This window comes from Artemia sp. Qi Xiang Cuo, chromosome 2, assembly GCF_049724085.1.
Source record: "Artemia sp. Qi Xiang Cuo chromosome 2, ASM4972408v1, whole genome shotgun sequence".
Taxonomy (NCBI): domain Eukaryota; kingdom Metazoa; phylum Arthropoda; class Branchiopoda; order Anostraca; family Artemiidae; genus Artemia; species Artemia sp. Qi Xiang Cuo.
Genome location: NC_142795.1, coordinates 93,992,589 through 94,007,350, shown reverse-complemented (window position 1 = coordinate 94,007,350; position 14,762 = coordinate 93,992,589). Strand labels below are relative to the sequence as shown.

At 36.6% G+C, this 14,762-nt stretch overlaps 1 protein-coding gene across 4 annotated transcripts in view; it reads left to right on the top strand.

The window, feature by feature from the left end:
• The window catches only part of LOC148955831 (2-hydroxyacyl-CoA lyase 2-like), a 113,186-nt gene that overhangs the window by 61,284 nt on the left and 37,140 nt on the right, over positions 1-14,762 (top strand). For all 4 annotated transcript variants that reach the window (XM_089104517.1, XM_089104537.1, XM_089104527.1 and 1 more), the window contains exons 6-7: positions 1,285-1,497; positions 7,330-7,488. In XM_089104517.1, the coding sequence (XP_088960643.1) occupies positions 1,285-1,497; positions 7,330-7,488 (372 nt within the window). The remainder of the gene's footprint in view (positions 1-1,284; positions 1,498-7,329; positions 7,489-14,762) is intronic.

Sequence of the window (14,762 nt, the reverse complement as noted above, 5' to 3'; positions counted from 1 at the left end):
AACGGGCTTATCCTGCAATAGTAACAAAAAAAGCTATTGGCTATTCGAGGTGCCTTGAAGGTATTCGTGATGATGGCAATTAAAGTCAGTTTCTATTTATTATTCAATATTTATTATCATTTTTTATCTATCAATTTATTAAATTGACCAATTCGTTCCTATCAGAAAATATCTATTGTATAATACCACCCGAGGTTTAAAACTGATAGGTAACCTGTACAAAATATGTGATTATATCATGAATTTTATTCTATCCTCTTGAATTTCTTCAGTAAAGATCAAATGCTCTTAATAAAATTGCTTGTAACAGGCTACATTCATGAAAATGTTATTGGGCGAAACTGAAGATACACTAGCAAAAAACTGTATACCTTTTTCTGAATTTTGTTGTGTTTTAACTGTGTAGAAATATACGTTCATAGAAAATATAATCTAATACATATAAAAACAGTACATAGAAAAAAAAAAAATATAATCGTATCCATCATCTAATTTTAACATGTTTGTTGTTGTGAGAATCTGTAGTTTTAGGATCTGCTCCATCTTTTGCTTGATAATTTCCGTGTTCCTAATCATTTTGGTCCCATCAGCCGATATCAGGGTTGGTTGATGAGACGCAATCGTGATAGCAGTGATCATTATGGTAATAATGTACCAAGATTTTCCCTTTGAAAGAAACTCTGTAAAAAAACAAACAGAAGGGATGTACCGTTCAAATACCAATTCAACATTCTTTCTAATGATAATCTTCCCTACCTTGACAGTTTGTATAGGTATTCTTGGATTTTCTCCTATTCACAAAAGTGCAGTTCATGGTCTTTTTGACCCAATTTCTATGTTTGTTTGGTTGATGAGTGTAAAGCACTTGATCGTATCAATTATTTGGAGCTGATTGGTAACCTAATGAATTATGGTATTCCTCCGCCGTAGCAGAGACTATGGTTTCTCAATTAAGTATCTCTATAACTGCAGTAGTTGAAGTCGTTACGGTCCTTGGTACTTTACCATGCCGTAAAATCTATGGGGGGGGGGATAAAAAATATAACATAAGCGGGACAATATAAGAATGTTTTGCCCATCGCCCTTAAGTGTTTAGTGGGATATATTCATCGGATGGGTAACTTTCCGCGCCGGCTCTGTGACAGGTGTTATTGAGCCTCTGGTTCTGTTTTGCCTAGAAGAGATCGATCCACTGTGCTACAACCGGCTCTGTTGGAGGATGATGATGTATTTATTTGCTTTGTCTAGAATTTTCTAGGAAATTAATTGATCAATTATTTTCAGGTCCTGTATTTGTGGAGTTCCCTATTGATGTTTTATATCCCTACCACCTGGTTAAAAAAGAAGTTGGAGCCAAAAATGAAAGTAAAGGACTAATGTCCAAGATAGTGAACTGGTATTTGGGAAATTATGTTGACAATATTTTTGCTGGTGCTTGGGAACAAAGAGACCTAGCTCCTCTTGAACCTGTTATACCATTACCATCTGAAAACCAAGGTAATTTTAAGGATTGTCTATTCTATTGTTTATTACTATGTCTGTACATGTGAGGGGACTATTCTCTCCCCCAAAGTATAATTATTTTTACAAAATATTCACAAGCCCATGCAGATTTCATATAATTTGCTGCCTTTTTTTGTTTCACTTCGCTGTCTTAGAGGGTCCTGAAACCAGGGTTGCCAACTGCCGACGTAAAAAAAGTGTAAATCCAGGCTAAAAAAGAGTGCAAGTGATTAAAAAAGTGTGCGAGTCATAAAATTTCCGCTTGCGCGGCTGCCACCGCGTGCGCAGCCCCTTTCACTGTTCTGACTAATCTTACACCATTTACAGATAATTATCAGTTATCCTTCGATCAATAAGGTTGTTACCTTTTAATTTTTCAAATGTATTTAAAATAGAGTTAAGAAGACTCCCTACTTAAATAAACCTCTAAATAATGGGTTAGACAATGATTATCATTCTTTTTTTAGCTTAAAATTTAATGCTTTGCTTGAAATTTGCATGTGTTTCTTTTGATTGCTTGGTTCTTAAACTGAACTATAGTTGACTTCATCAAATGTTAAATAAAGTGTTGTCTCCATTTTTTCCAAATCTTTTGAAAGGAATATAGAGGTCCAAGTAACAAATCCTGAACTATAGCTGACTTCACTGTAGTCAAGTACCATACCCTAGCAACGAAAAAATAGAATGGTGAAAACATTCTTAGTCACACAAAATAATTCTTCTTCTTCCTCTACTAGATTTCCCCCTTCTTTCCTTTTGTTGTAAATTTGTGTCCAATTTTTATATGAAATGAATAGTTTTCTGGGACATTCCCAGAAAGTGGATAGCTCCTTGTTTGGCGAATATACTGCTTTGCTTTGAGTAGACTACATTAAGTTTGAGAACGTTAATGAATATGATTAAATGCGAATGAGACAAGAGTTCTGCGAAAGGGGTATTTCAAATCATGTGCATGAGAGAAAAAGGTCTTTCTGGGTTGTTTATCCCAACAACACAGAAGTGCTACTTCAAATTTTCTACTATTGAAAAACCACATAAATAGATTGCAAAAATGTTGAATGATACAAGTGATATAACATTTTAATTTGATGCTTTTGCAGTGTCGATCGAGGAGAAGTCGGAACCCATCAATAAATATACAAAATTTCATAAACAATAATAAAGTTAATAAATCAATTCATAGCAATGTTCCTTCCCTTCATAGCAATGTCCTTTCCCCCATGAAAACTTCCTTCATGGAAAGATCCTTCCATATAACCCCCTGTTCTTTATGCTCACACTGTTCTGTATGCTCCTTGTGCTCACACTGTTCTTTATGCTCCTTGTGCTCACACTGTTCTTTATGCTCCTTGTGCTCACACTGTTCTTTATGCTCCTTGTGCTCACACTGTTCTTTATGCTCCAGGAGCATACTGTTCTGTATGCTCCTGTGACAATATAGTAGAAACAGTATATTTACAGAACGTTTTGGTAAAAAAATCCAGAAAAAAAGAAAGTGAGCAGAAAAGTCAAGCATTGATAATTACAAGCTACAACTTACTTGGCTGCTGCATTTTGGATGGCTTTTGTCTTCTTATCAAACAGTTCGTGGTAACGAACTGTAAGTAAGGAATGACCCGGCTGAATAGCAACCAAAACTCTAAATAACGGAATTTTTATACCAATAGAAATATTAAAAGAATTGGCTTATGTTGCTGATTCGTTAAAATTGTTGCAGATAAGGATGTGCTCACTAGAGGAAATGTTTTAGGCTCTGTTCCTATTAACTGTTCTGCTCGTGAAGGCCTCACATAAGTATTAGTAAAAGAGCAAATACGAGGAATTCACTTAAACCGCATGAGAGGCCAGGGATATGATAATGGTTCTGCAATGAAAGGAAAGCATGTTGGAGTTAAGAAGATCTTTGATTTAAATCCTCGTTCTTTTTACGTACCACGTGGTTGCGTGCGTTTATATTTTGTATGCGTTTTTTGAGTTTTTTTGTGTGTAAAATTGTGTCAGGTCTGCTGTAAGGGAGCTTTGATTCCGTTCATCGACAACCCAGTCATTACGCTTTTTGTACCGAGTTATGTGATAGTAAGGGTTGTGATAGTGATAGTGTGATTTCCAGATATATGAATAACGTTTTGAGTGACATTTTGAAGTCAACTATAGTTCAGTTACAGATCCAAGCAATCAAAATAAACACCTGCAAATATCAAGCAGAGCATTACCTTTTAAGCTAAAAAAAAGAATGAAAATCATTATCTAATTGTAATCAATTATTTAGAAGCATGTGCCACCTCAAAGGATTAAATAAAAACCTTGGAGGATACGACGATCTAAGGAAGACAACTCCTCATGTGTTCAATCTTGCTTGTTTATACAGGCATAAGTTCAGTCCCGTAATAAGAAACGTACGCAGAAATTGACTTTGGAGCAGACCAAAATTTCAAAAAGAGCACAAATTAAAAACAAAGAAACACAGACAACGAGCAACCATGGGAAAAGCCATGAACATCTTGCGATTTTAAAAGAAGGACGGGCATTAATATATCATGCTCCCACACTCTGTGCATGACTGCTTATAACTATCAGTAGTGAAGTTTCTTTAAGGAAGCAGAAACAAAACGGATTATCATCCTTCAAAACAGCACACAACACTACGTGTGGGTTCTAACTTATATAGATAAATTAATAATTAAAACTAACAATCAAACGAGTTACAAAATATGTAAGAAATGGAGTGTCTTAATCTCTTGTAAGCATAGTGTATACAACCGACACACAATGGACAGTATGCAAGTCTAAAAAACAGGCAAGTTAAAACAATAACATATTTGTTTACGCTCTCTTCCTATGAAAAAAACATTATTTTCTAAACTAGAAACATCAGGGAATAAATCCGACCTGCTGAGGAGTAGGGAGGCCAATCTCGTGCAAATGAATGTTAAGTTTGGATTCAGGATGCAATTCTAACTGTAGAGGTAAGTTTGAACCTTAGCCCCCCCCCCCTACCCCCATGTGCAAATACATACCATGAATGGGTATATAGGGGTAGATTGAAGTGAATTTGTGCCAAAGCGATTATTATGTATATTCGGAAATAGCATAAGAAAAGGCATAGAGTAGTATGTTCACTTTATTCATAGGTCAATTTTTCATTGTCCTTTTCAATTGGCTCCAATATTTTTAGCCCTGGATTCATTTCTGAGTGTCATTCACCTAACTCAACTGCTTTCTAGGATGGCAAGAAATGTCTAAACTACAACTTTAGGCTACCCCAGATTTTCCGTATATACCCTTTTATGCCATTTTGATAGTATGGGTCCCATCCAAAGCGAATTCTTGGACCCCCAGCTGGTAAGATAAGATTTTTATTTCAGAAAAAATGGATATCACAAGCAGAGACGGGTCATGCGCTCTTTAAAATGGTGCGTAGGCCTAAAGTTTTTGCAGAAATTTATCAGTTTGAGAGTAGACTTTGAAAAGGTTTGTTTTGGTACTTCTCCTTCGCCTTACTGCATGTTGCATACTCATTTTCGATTTCTCAGAAGAATAGTTATGCCCAACAGCTTTTAATAAAATTTAATGTCGAATCTACCACGTTTCTTCTAATTTCACTTGTTATTTATACTTTGATCTACTTTTTCGTAAATGGTTGAAAATATATCATAATTTCACAAAAGAGTGCAAAGAGCATAATAATGGGCAAATAGACTGAAAATCTGGTCCGTGGAGTGAAAGAGTGCATTTCACACGAGAAGTGGGCGAGTTGGCAACCCTGTCCCCAACCCCACCCACCGATTTGGAAGAGCTTACGCTTAAGTCCCTAGCTTATTAAGAAGTCACGTTTTTTAGAAGTAAAAGAAGAAAATTCATGTGGCTAAGATTACAGCGATTGGTTTAATAATGATAATGTATTGGTGTAACATTAATTTTAAGTATTTGACGTTAGAACACCTATAATTGTAATTATAGCATTAAATTATAATTTCATGCGTAGACACGTATAAACTTTGTTATTTGAAATTCTTTAATGTTAATTTAAAAAAAAATTGCAGAATGATAATTTCTAACACGTTTTATTGCCAACAAATCCAAAAAATCGTTCCAATATGTCAGCTCTGAAATAGAACTTGGCCTTCATGCACCCCTTAGGGTGTGACACAGGGTTTTTACTCAATAAAAATAGTTGCTAGAGCCCGGGCTATTGAAATCGTTTTTAACTTTATTTCACATGGAGGTGCAACAATGAAATTATAATTTGCTACTGACTATAGACGCTTACACGTATCTGTGGAACCCCTGATTGCACTAAAACAACCGATATAGTTCACACAAAACAAAGGTTAAGAAAAAAAGCATAAAAGGTGATACCTGTCTGCAAAAAAAGAAAAAAAATAATATAAATTACATTTCAACCTGTTTACTTCCCGAATCCCGAAAGTTTTTGAAGATTTGAGCCACCACGTATATCACGAAAATGAAGGGAAAACTTGTAGTAAACAAGTCGTAAAAACCAAAATATAAATACGCTGATATACGATACAAGTCTTGGAAAAACCTGTAACCTAGAATACTACTATTACTACTAACAACCCACTGCAGCACCAAGGCACTTGAATCTTCAATTATTACATCCTCCCACCCCCTTTGGGAGTGATCTACTTTTATTTGGCCCTAGACGGTTACCCAACAAGGATGATCATGGGCAGTCTATCATCTGTAGCCATGTCAACCTTTCTCTCATTATCACCCTTGAAAGCGAGATTAACCTACATTTTTTGTAGAGTGGTGTTTGAAATACAATCAGTCATTCTGGTACCCAGTACAATACATAGGCAATTTTTCTGGAAAACATCTAGAAAATCCTCCTCCGGTTTTCGGAGTGCCCACTTTTCAGAACTATACTTAACCACTGTCATCGCTGTCGCTTCCAATATTCTAATCTTCGTACGGAGACTTATTTTCCAATTTTCCCAAAAAAATTTCAATTGTGAAAATGCCCTAGGCCTTTACTATTCTACTTTTAGCATCTTCACTGAACCCACCATCTTTACTAATAATACAATCTGGTTAAGTGAAAGTGTCCATTTGATCAACCTCCTCATTACCCAACACAACCTCTTCATTTATTCCTTATCTTAGTAGTTTATTCTTCTTAACAATAATCTTGAAACCAATTCTTACAGCCTGAAGTTGCAAAGAACTCTAACAATTCATTCACTGTGCTAACAATTTTATCTAGGATTCCTGATTAAACACGAAAACAGCTATTTACGTTATTTCACACCTTAACTGCAGCAATGTTATTCTTGCACCTAGCACTAATCATTTTAATGTATTTATCTTGTATACCACACAAGGATAAGGCCTTCTCTGAAGCTCTTATATCAGCGGAATATGCATAGTAACTTCTAAATCTTGGGTTGTTTTTTTGCTTTTTAGAAGGTGTATTCGTATTATTTTGATATGCCTTTTGTTTAATTTTTGTAGGAATAACGTTAATTCGAATATTGATGTAGAAAAGAATAAAAGATGGTTAAAGGGGGAAGGATTAAGATCCTCCAGAGCCTTGTCACCTGACCTTTCCACAGCAGGAGTTGGTCCCTGGGCCCTGTATTGCCAAGCAGCGCATCAATTCAATCTGCTATCACAAGGTTAATCTAAGGATGTATAAGTGAAAATATAAGGTTTTTAAACCCATCGAAGGGAACAATCGTTTAAATTTCTCATAATTCCTAATTTATAGATAAGTTGGTTTATTAACCCTTTGTCAAGACTTTATAAACTGTGGGTGAACTAGCGAAAATTGTCGTTAATCTTCTGTTTATTTTGTTTTAGTGCAGCGAAGTGCAGAAGTAATAAGCAGAGCCAAGCGTCCATTACTTTTGATCGGAAGCCAGGCACTACTTCCTCCTGTGTCAGCAACTGAACTTCGAGAAGCTGTTGAATCTCTTGGAATCCCTTCATACCTTGGTGGAATGGCAAGAGGATTGCTTGGTAACTTTTTTTTTCTCATTAAACCGTATGCGGATTCTTCTACCATCTTTCTTTGTTTTATATGGATGAACGAAGATTATTTTACAAATTACCAATTTTACTGCAAACCAATTTTATGACAAATAGTTTCTTTTGTCCTTAATATGGAAAATAAACATTAAAATTATAGTAACATTTTGAACTGATGAGCTTTCAGCAATTAATATCATCACACATCAAATATTCAGTTAAATGTATTAGCTCTTTTAAAGTTGTGAAAGACGAATATAGTTTCACTACAAACAAGTGTTTGGATACTGCCTCATTTCCTAACTGTAAATAAAAACTAAATAAAAACCAAATCCTACTGCGTCATTGGCGCTTAACTGAAAACGGATTTTATTACAAATATTTTCTTTTCCAGTTCTTACAGTGTTGAAAATAAAAATACAATTACAGTGAAATAAATTCTTGAATTGATGGATTTTTTAACAATTAATATCATTATACATCAAATATTCATTTTGATGTTGTTTATATTTTTCAAGACTGTTCAAGACGCAAGTAGTTTTCAGTAAAGCACCAATGACGCAGTAGGTTTTAGACTTTTACAGTGTGAGAAGGAGGTCATACCTAAACTCTTGTTTGTAGTGATTTTTGTTCGTTTCAAGCTTGATTTGCATATTCAATTTAAGTTTCACTCGTTTTAAGATTTATTTCTTAATCTACATTAATATCTACTGTGTGTTTGTTTGCATTAATTCTTTATTTAATTTCTGTTCGTTTTAAATTTCATTTATACTTCAATACGAATTTTTTTTTTTTCGTTTTAAGCTTGATTTTCATATTCAATCTAAGCATTACTCGCTTTAAGATCTATTTATTCATTTATATGATTACTTGCTTTATGTTTTTGCTATTAATGTTTATTTAATTTATGTTCGCTTTGGATTTAATTTATTCTTTATTAGTAATTTCTGATCGTTTTGAGTTTGAATTTTAAAAGGTATTTGTATCTGCTGAGCTTAAGTTTAAAATGGCCTTTACTTTTCTTTGAAAAACTTACTTTTCGGTAAGTTTTATAAATTAATTTTTGTTTGTTTTTGATTGCAAAAAATTTCCAGTTTGTAAAAATTCCTTATTTCGAAATCAGACTTTAAAACAAAACTTAAATACTCCTCAAAGCATCAAAACTGATATCAAAGGAACAATCTCAAAGTGAAAAAATGGGTTAGTGTCAACCTCAGAATTTTTATTATCTGATGTTTGAACAATTTTTAACAAAATTGCTATCTCAAAATTTTTATCGGATGGGTTTGGGGAAAAAGGGCGTTGGGGACTAATTAAGCTTTGGTCTCTTTTGACTCTTTAAAAAAGTGAACCAGAACATTCTGTTTTCAATATATTGAGTCCTCTCTGAAGCTTATACAAGCATTCCTTCTATAAGGACCATATATATCCCTTGAGTATAAAATACAACGCCTATTTTTGGGCCCTGGGGGGCTGCGTCGACCTCGGCGTTTTAATATCTGATGGTTGAACTATTTTTAACAAAATCGTCACCTCAAATTTTTATCGGATGGGTTTATCCATCCGATACACCCAAGGGCGTGGAGGGCGGGAGGGACTTGTTGCCCTCCTATCTTTTTTTTTACCCTGAAAAAATGAACTACAACTTTTAATTTCCGTTCAAATAAACCATCTCTGGAGCTTATACGAGCATCCTTTTCATAAGAGCCAAGTAAGGCCCCAGGACATAGCTTACAATACCTGCCCCCCGGGCCCTAGGGGGATGTGTCGACACCGGAGTTTTTGTTATCTGACCTTTGAAGTATTGTGAAAAAATAGCTCTCTCAAAGTTCTTATTGGATGGGTTTGAGGAAAATAAGGCGTGGAGAGGGGGGCTAGTTGCCCTCCGATCTCTTTTTACTCTTAAAAAGTGAACAAGAACTTTCAATTTCCAATCATATGAGCCCTCCGAAGTCTATACGAGCATCCCTTCCATGAGAACCATATATGCCCCCAGAGCAATACTTACAACGCCTGCCCCCAGCCCTGGGGGGGGGGGTGTGTGTCTACACAGGATTTTTTCTTATCTGACTTTTGAACTATTTTTAACGAAACGGTCATACGTAAAGGAGTTTTTGTTATATGATCTTTGAACTATTTTTAACAAAATGGCTACCTCAAATTTTTTATCAGATGTATTTGGGGAAAAAGGACTTGGGGGGCCACTTGCCCTCCGATCACTTTTGACTCTTAAAAGTGCACTAGAACTCTCGATTTACAATTGAATGAGCCCCCTTAGAAGTTTATATGACGACCCCTTCTGTATGAAGTGCCTCTGGGAAAAAAATAAATGGAGTGTGGGGGGAGGCTAACTGCTCTCAAATCACTTTTGACTCTTAAAAAGTGAATTACAACTTTCAATTTCCAATTAAAATAGCCCTCTAGGAAGTTTACACTAGCATCCCTTCCATAACAACCATATATGCCCCCAGGGCATAACTTACAACGCCTATTCCAGGACCCTGGGGGGGGGGGGCTGTGTCGACACCGGAGTTTTTTGTTATCAGAACTTTGAAGTATTTTTAACAAAATTAATATCTACATTTTTTTATCTGATGCATATAGGGCCTGGAGGAGGGGGGGGGAGGGTTGCCCTCCAATCTCTTTTGACTCTAAGAAAGTGAACAAGAACTTTCAATTTCCAATCAAATAAGCCCTCTCCGAAGTTTATACGAGCATCCCTTCCATAAGAACTATATATGCCCCTTGAGTATTACTCATAACGCCTGCCTCTGGACCCTGGCGGGCTCCGTCGACACAGGAATTTTTCTTATCTGACCTTTGAACAATTTTTAATGAAAAGGCTATTATAAAAATTTTATCGGATGGGCTTGGGGAAAAAAGGGTGTGTGTGTGGGGGGGTTGTTTGCCCTCGGATATATTTTGACTCTTAAAAATTGAACTAGAACATTCAATTTAAAAAAATGAGCCCCCTCCTGAAGTTTATACGAGTATCCCTTTCGTAAGAACCATATACGCCCCCAGGGCAACACTTATAACGCCTATCTCCCGGGCCCTGGGGGAGTTTTTGTTATCTAATTTTTCAGTAATTTCCAAAAAACTAACTATCTCAAAATTTGTAGTGGGTGGGTTTGGGGAAAAAAGAGCATGGGGGCGGCTAGTTGCCCTTAACTCTCTTGACTCTTAAAAGTGAACTAGAACTTTCAATTTCCAATCAAATGAGCCCTCTATGAAGTTTATACGAGCATCCCTTTCATAAGATCCATACATGCCCTTAGGGCATAACTTAGAACGCCTTCCCCCGGGCCCTGGGAGATTGTATTGACACCGGAGTTTGTCTTATCTAATCTTTGAACTATTTTTAACAAAATGTCTATCTCAAAATTTTCATCAGATGGGTTTGGAAAAAGAATGCATGGGGGGGGGGGGCTAGCTGCCCTCGGATCTCTTTTGACTATTAAAAAATGAGCTCGAACTTTCAATTTCTAATCAAATGAGCCCTCTCTGAAGTTTATACAAGCATCCTTTTCATACGAACCATATATGCCCCAGGGCATAACTTACAACGCCTGCCCCTGGGCCCTGAAGGGTTGTGACAACACCTGAGTTTTTTCATCTGACTTTTGAGCAATTTTTAACTTAATGGCTATCTCAAAATTTTTATTGGATGCATTTGGGGAAAAAGGGGCGTGGGGGCAGGTTACCCTCCAATATCTTTTGACGCTTAAAAGCTGAGCTAGAACTTTCAATTTCCAATCAAATGAGCCCTCTATGAAGTTTATTTGAGCATTTATTCCATAAGAACCATATGTGCCCCCAGGGCATAACTTATAATCCTTGCCCCGAAGACTATGGGGAGAGTGTCCTGCTCAAACATATAATTTCCAGAACTTTCAACTACGTTGAACAAAATGGCTCTATAAAAATTTTGATTGGATGTGTTTGGGGAAATGGTGGGCGTGGAAGGGATGTTAGTTGCCTTAGAATCACTTTCGACTTTTAAAAAGGGAACAAGCCATTTAAATTTCCAATCGAATGAGCCCTTTCTGAAGTGTCTACGACAACGCTGTCTATACAAGACCTTATATGACCCCATGTCATAACTTACAACCCTTGCCCTGAGGGCTGTGGGGGGTTGTCATCAGCAATGACCTAATTTCCAGAACTTAAAACTACGTTGAATAAAATGGCTATCTCAAAATTTGGATTGGATGTGTTTGGGGGAAAAGTTGGCGTGAGAGGGGGGTTAGTTGCCCTCCAATCACTTTCGACTATTAAAAAGGGCACTAGCCCTTTGAATTTCTAATAAAATGAGCCTTTTTGAAGTTCTACAACAACGCCTTCTATAAAAGCCTTATATGCCCCCAGGGCATAACTTACAACCCTTGCCCTGAGGGCTGCGGGGGGGTGTCATCATCAAAGACCTAATTTCTGGAACTTAAAACTACGTTGAATAAAATGGCTATCTCAAAATTTTGATTGGATGTGTTTGGGGAAAAGGTTGGCTTGAGAGGGGGGTTAGATGCCCTCTAATCACTTTCGACTATTAAAAAGGCACTAGCCCTTTGAATTTCCAATCGAATGAGCCTTTTTGAAGTTTTTACAACAACGCCTTTTATAAAAGCCTTATATGCCCCCAGGGCGTAACTTACAACCCTTGCCCTGAAGGCTCTGGGGGAGTGTTCTCCTCGAAAACATAATTTTTATCTGGAAATCAACTACGCTGAACAAAATGGCTATCTCAAAATTTTGATTGGATGTGTTTCGGGCAATGGTGGGCGTGGAAGGGTTGTTAGTTGCCTTCCAGTCACCTTCGACTAGTAAAAAGGGCACAAGCCACTCCAATTTCCAATTTAATGAGCCCTTTTCGAAGTTTCTACGACAACTTCTTCTATACGAAGTGCCCTGATCTAAAGAAAAAAAAAAAAAAACATTGTGCCAACATCGTTCTTATATGCCCACCGGGCATAACTTAAAAACCTTGGCTTGAGGGTTGTGGGGGAGTGTCTTCCTCAAAAATATATTTTCTATCTGGAAATCAACTACGCTGAACAAAATGGCTATCTCAAAATTTTGATTGGGTGTGTTTGGGGGAATGATGGGCTTGGGGTGGGCTAGTTGCCCTCCAATCACTTTCGACTATTAAAAAGGGCATTAGAACTCTCGATTTACAATCGAATGAGCCCCTTTTGAAGTTTTTACGACGAACCCTTCCATATGAAGTGCGTCTTCGAAAAAAATAATAATAAAACATTGGAGCCGTATGACCTTTACTATAGGCAACGCTATAGCGTTGCCTCTGATAGTGCTGCTCATTGGCAAGATTTTCCGACCAATAGCTTAACAATGTCGCTATTATTTATTGTGAAGTGTGTAAAAGATATATGGGTTTATGCTGTATCAAATATTATCTTACGCTGATAAGACATTGAATGCCCTCATTGAGCCCGTGATTTGATATCCGTAAATTTATTTTTAACCGTTAAATATTGTAAAGTATTTGGAACATAAATTCGAGAAGGCTTTTTCTGGTGTCTCGTTTCTTGGAGATTTGGCCATGTATATGTCAACGAGAACAGTCCAGGGGGGGCTTTTGGGACTAAGACTAGTCGTGGGAAAGGGTCCGTTCCCAGGCATGGTTGAACAACCAATAGCTGGAACTTCCGTTCCAGGAAAGTTATATTCTCGGCTCATTTCTAAAGGGAGTCCATCTTTCACCTCCGTCGTAGCTAGTTGTTCTTGTGCTACCTTATGTTCTCATTGTGTATTCTCACGTTATTTAATAAAGACCATGTACCAACGTTTATCGTCTATCTTTGGAATTTACGTAAACCATCACATCTGCCAATACAATAAGGGTATATGGAAAGAACTAAAAAGAGGTTTACAGAGTGGTGACAGCAGAACTTTACAGATGTGGCAAGCGGTTAAAACTAGTGGAGCATATATCACTAGTGGAAAACCTCCAAGTGACATTTGAGTGACCGTTATAAGTATTTACGACATCTTATGCTAAATACTGGCAACATATTGAAGAGTATTTCGCCCGCTACCAGACTGTGATATTGAGCTGCAAATACTGCAAAAGACTGATTAATAAGACATCGAAACGTTACGAGCTATTGAACTTTCTTCATTTCAAAGCGCCTTCTTGAGAAACACTTTCTTTTAAATGAACATTTTGAAATAGGCTGTTACACAATGCCTAATATGGATTCCCTCGCGATAGCTTCTACCTACTAATTAAAATTTCTACAACTGAGAGTCTCTGGTTGATTTCTACCTTCACTTAGCCATTCTACGGTTGGTGGTTTATTTTACCTGATTTTATACAGTCGACGTGTGATCTACATTTGACAGTTTCCAACCAAAATTTAACATTTTGAATTCGATAATCGAAAATTAATTCTCAATTGTGACTACATTTGACGCTAATGATTTAATTGAAACCAACTACAATTGGATTTGGAAAGGACTATCTTTCGTAAGTGATTTAACACGACTAAACAACCCAGTAAATTTTATTAGACCCTTGTTGTTAAAGGTGAAGTTTATTGCCAGAAACCTATCGTCCGTAATTAAAGAGATGTGTTTAAAACAAATATTTAAATTTTTAGAATAATTGCTTTTTCAAATTTTAATCTCAATATGTCAGTTATTATTCCTATATTGGACCCGGCGAAAACTGGATATAACAAAAAGATTGCTTTTGATCTTGTAAAACAGTGGAGGATAAATGGCATATTTCCATTTCTTTTATTTGACTCCCCTCGATTATAAATTTGTCAAGTTTAAAACGTGGATTACTTGTAGCATATTCCCCAGGCAAAATGGTAGGAAAAATCGTTGCAGAGTTTGTAGGCGTGGCTCAAATTTAAGGATGAAAGGGTATATCTATTCTATAGAAGTATGCAAAAATTAGGAAGGTCATGTAGGGTGTCCTTAGAAGCCAGGGATGATGTTGTAGTCCTTGGAAGATTTGCTCTTAATGTATTCAAGGAGGGGATCAGACCGTCCAACAAACGGTATTTGTTAGAGAATAATGAAGAATTTTTTTTTGTTTAGGTGATGCGTACAAGGTTGCAAAGTAATATGAGCAGATAGAACAGATAGCGGGGACCGGAGACACGTTTTCTTTTTCCGATGAATTATTTTTTCTGCGCTGACGAGGGTGAAATTTGGACTCAATGATAATGAGAAGGAACTGCGAGATGGTACTGATTCCTCGCAGGGTGGTTTGGCTACCCAGGAAAAGGGAGCTCGTT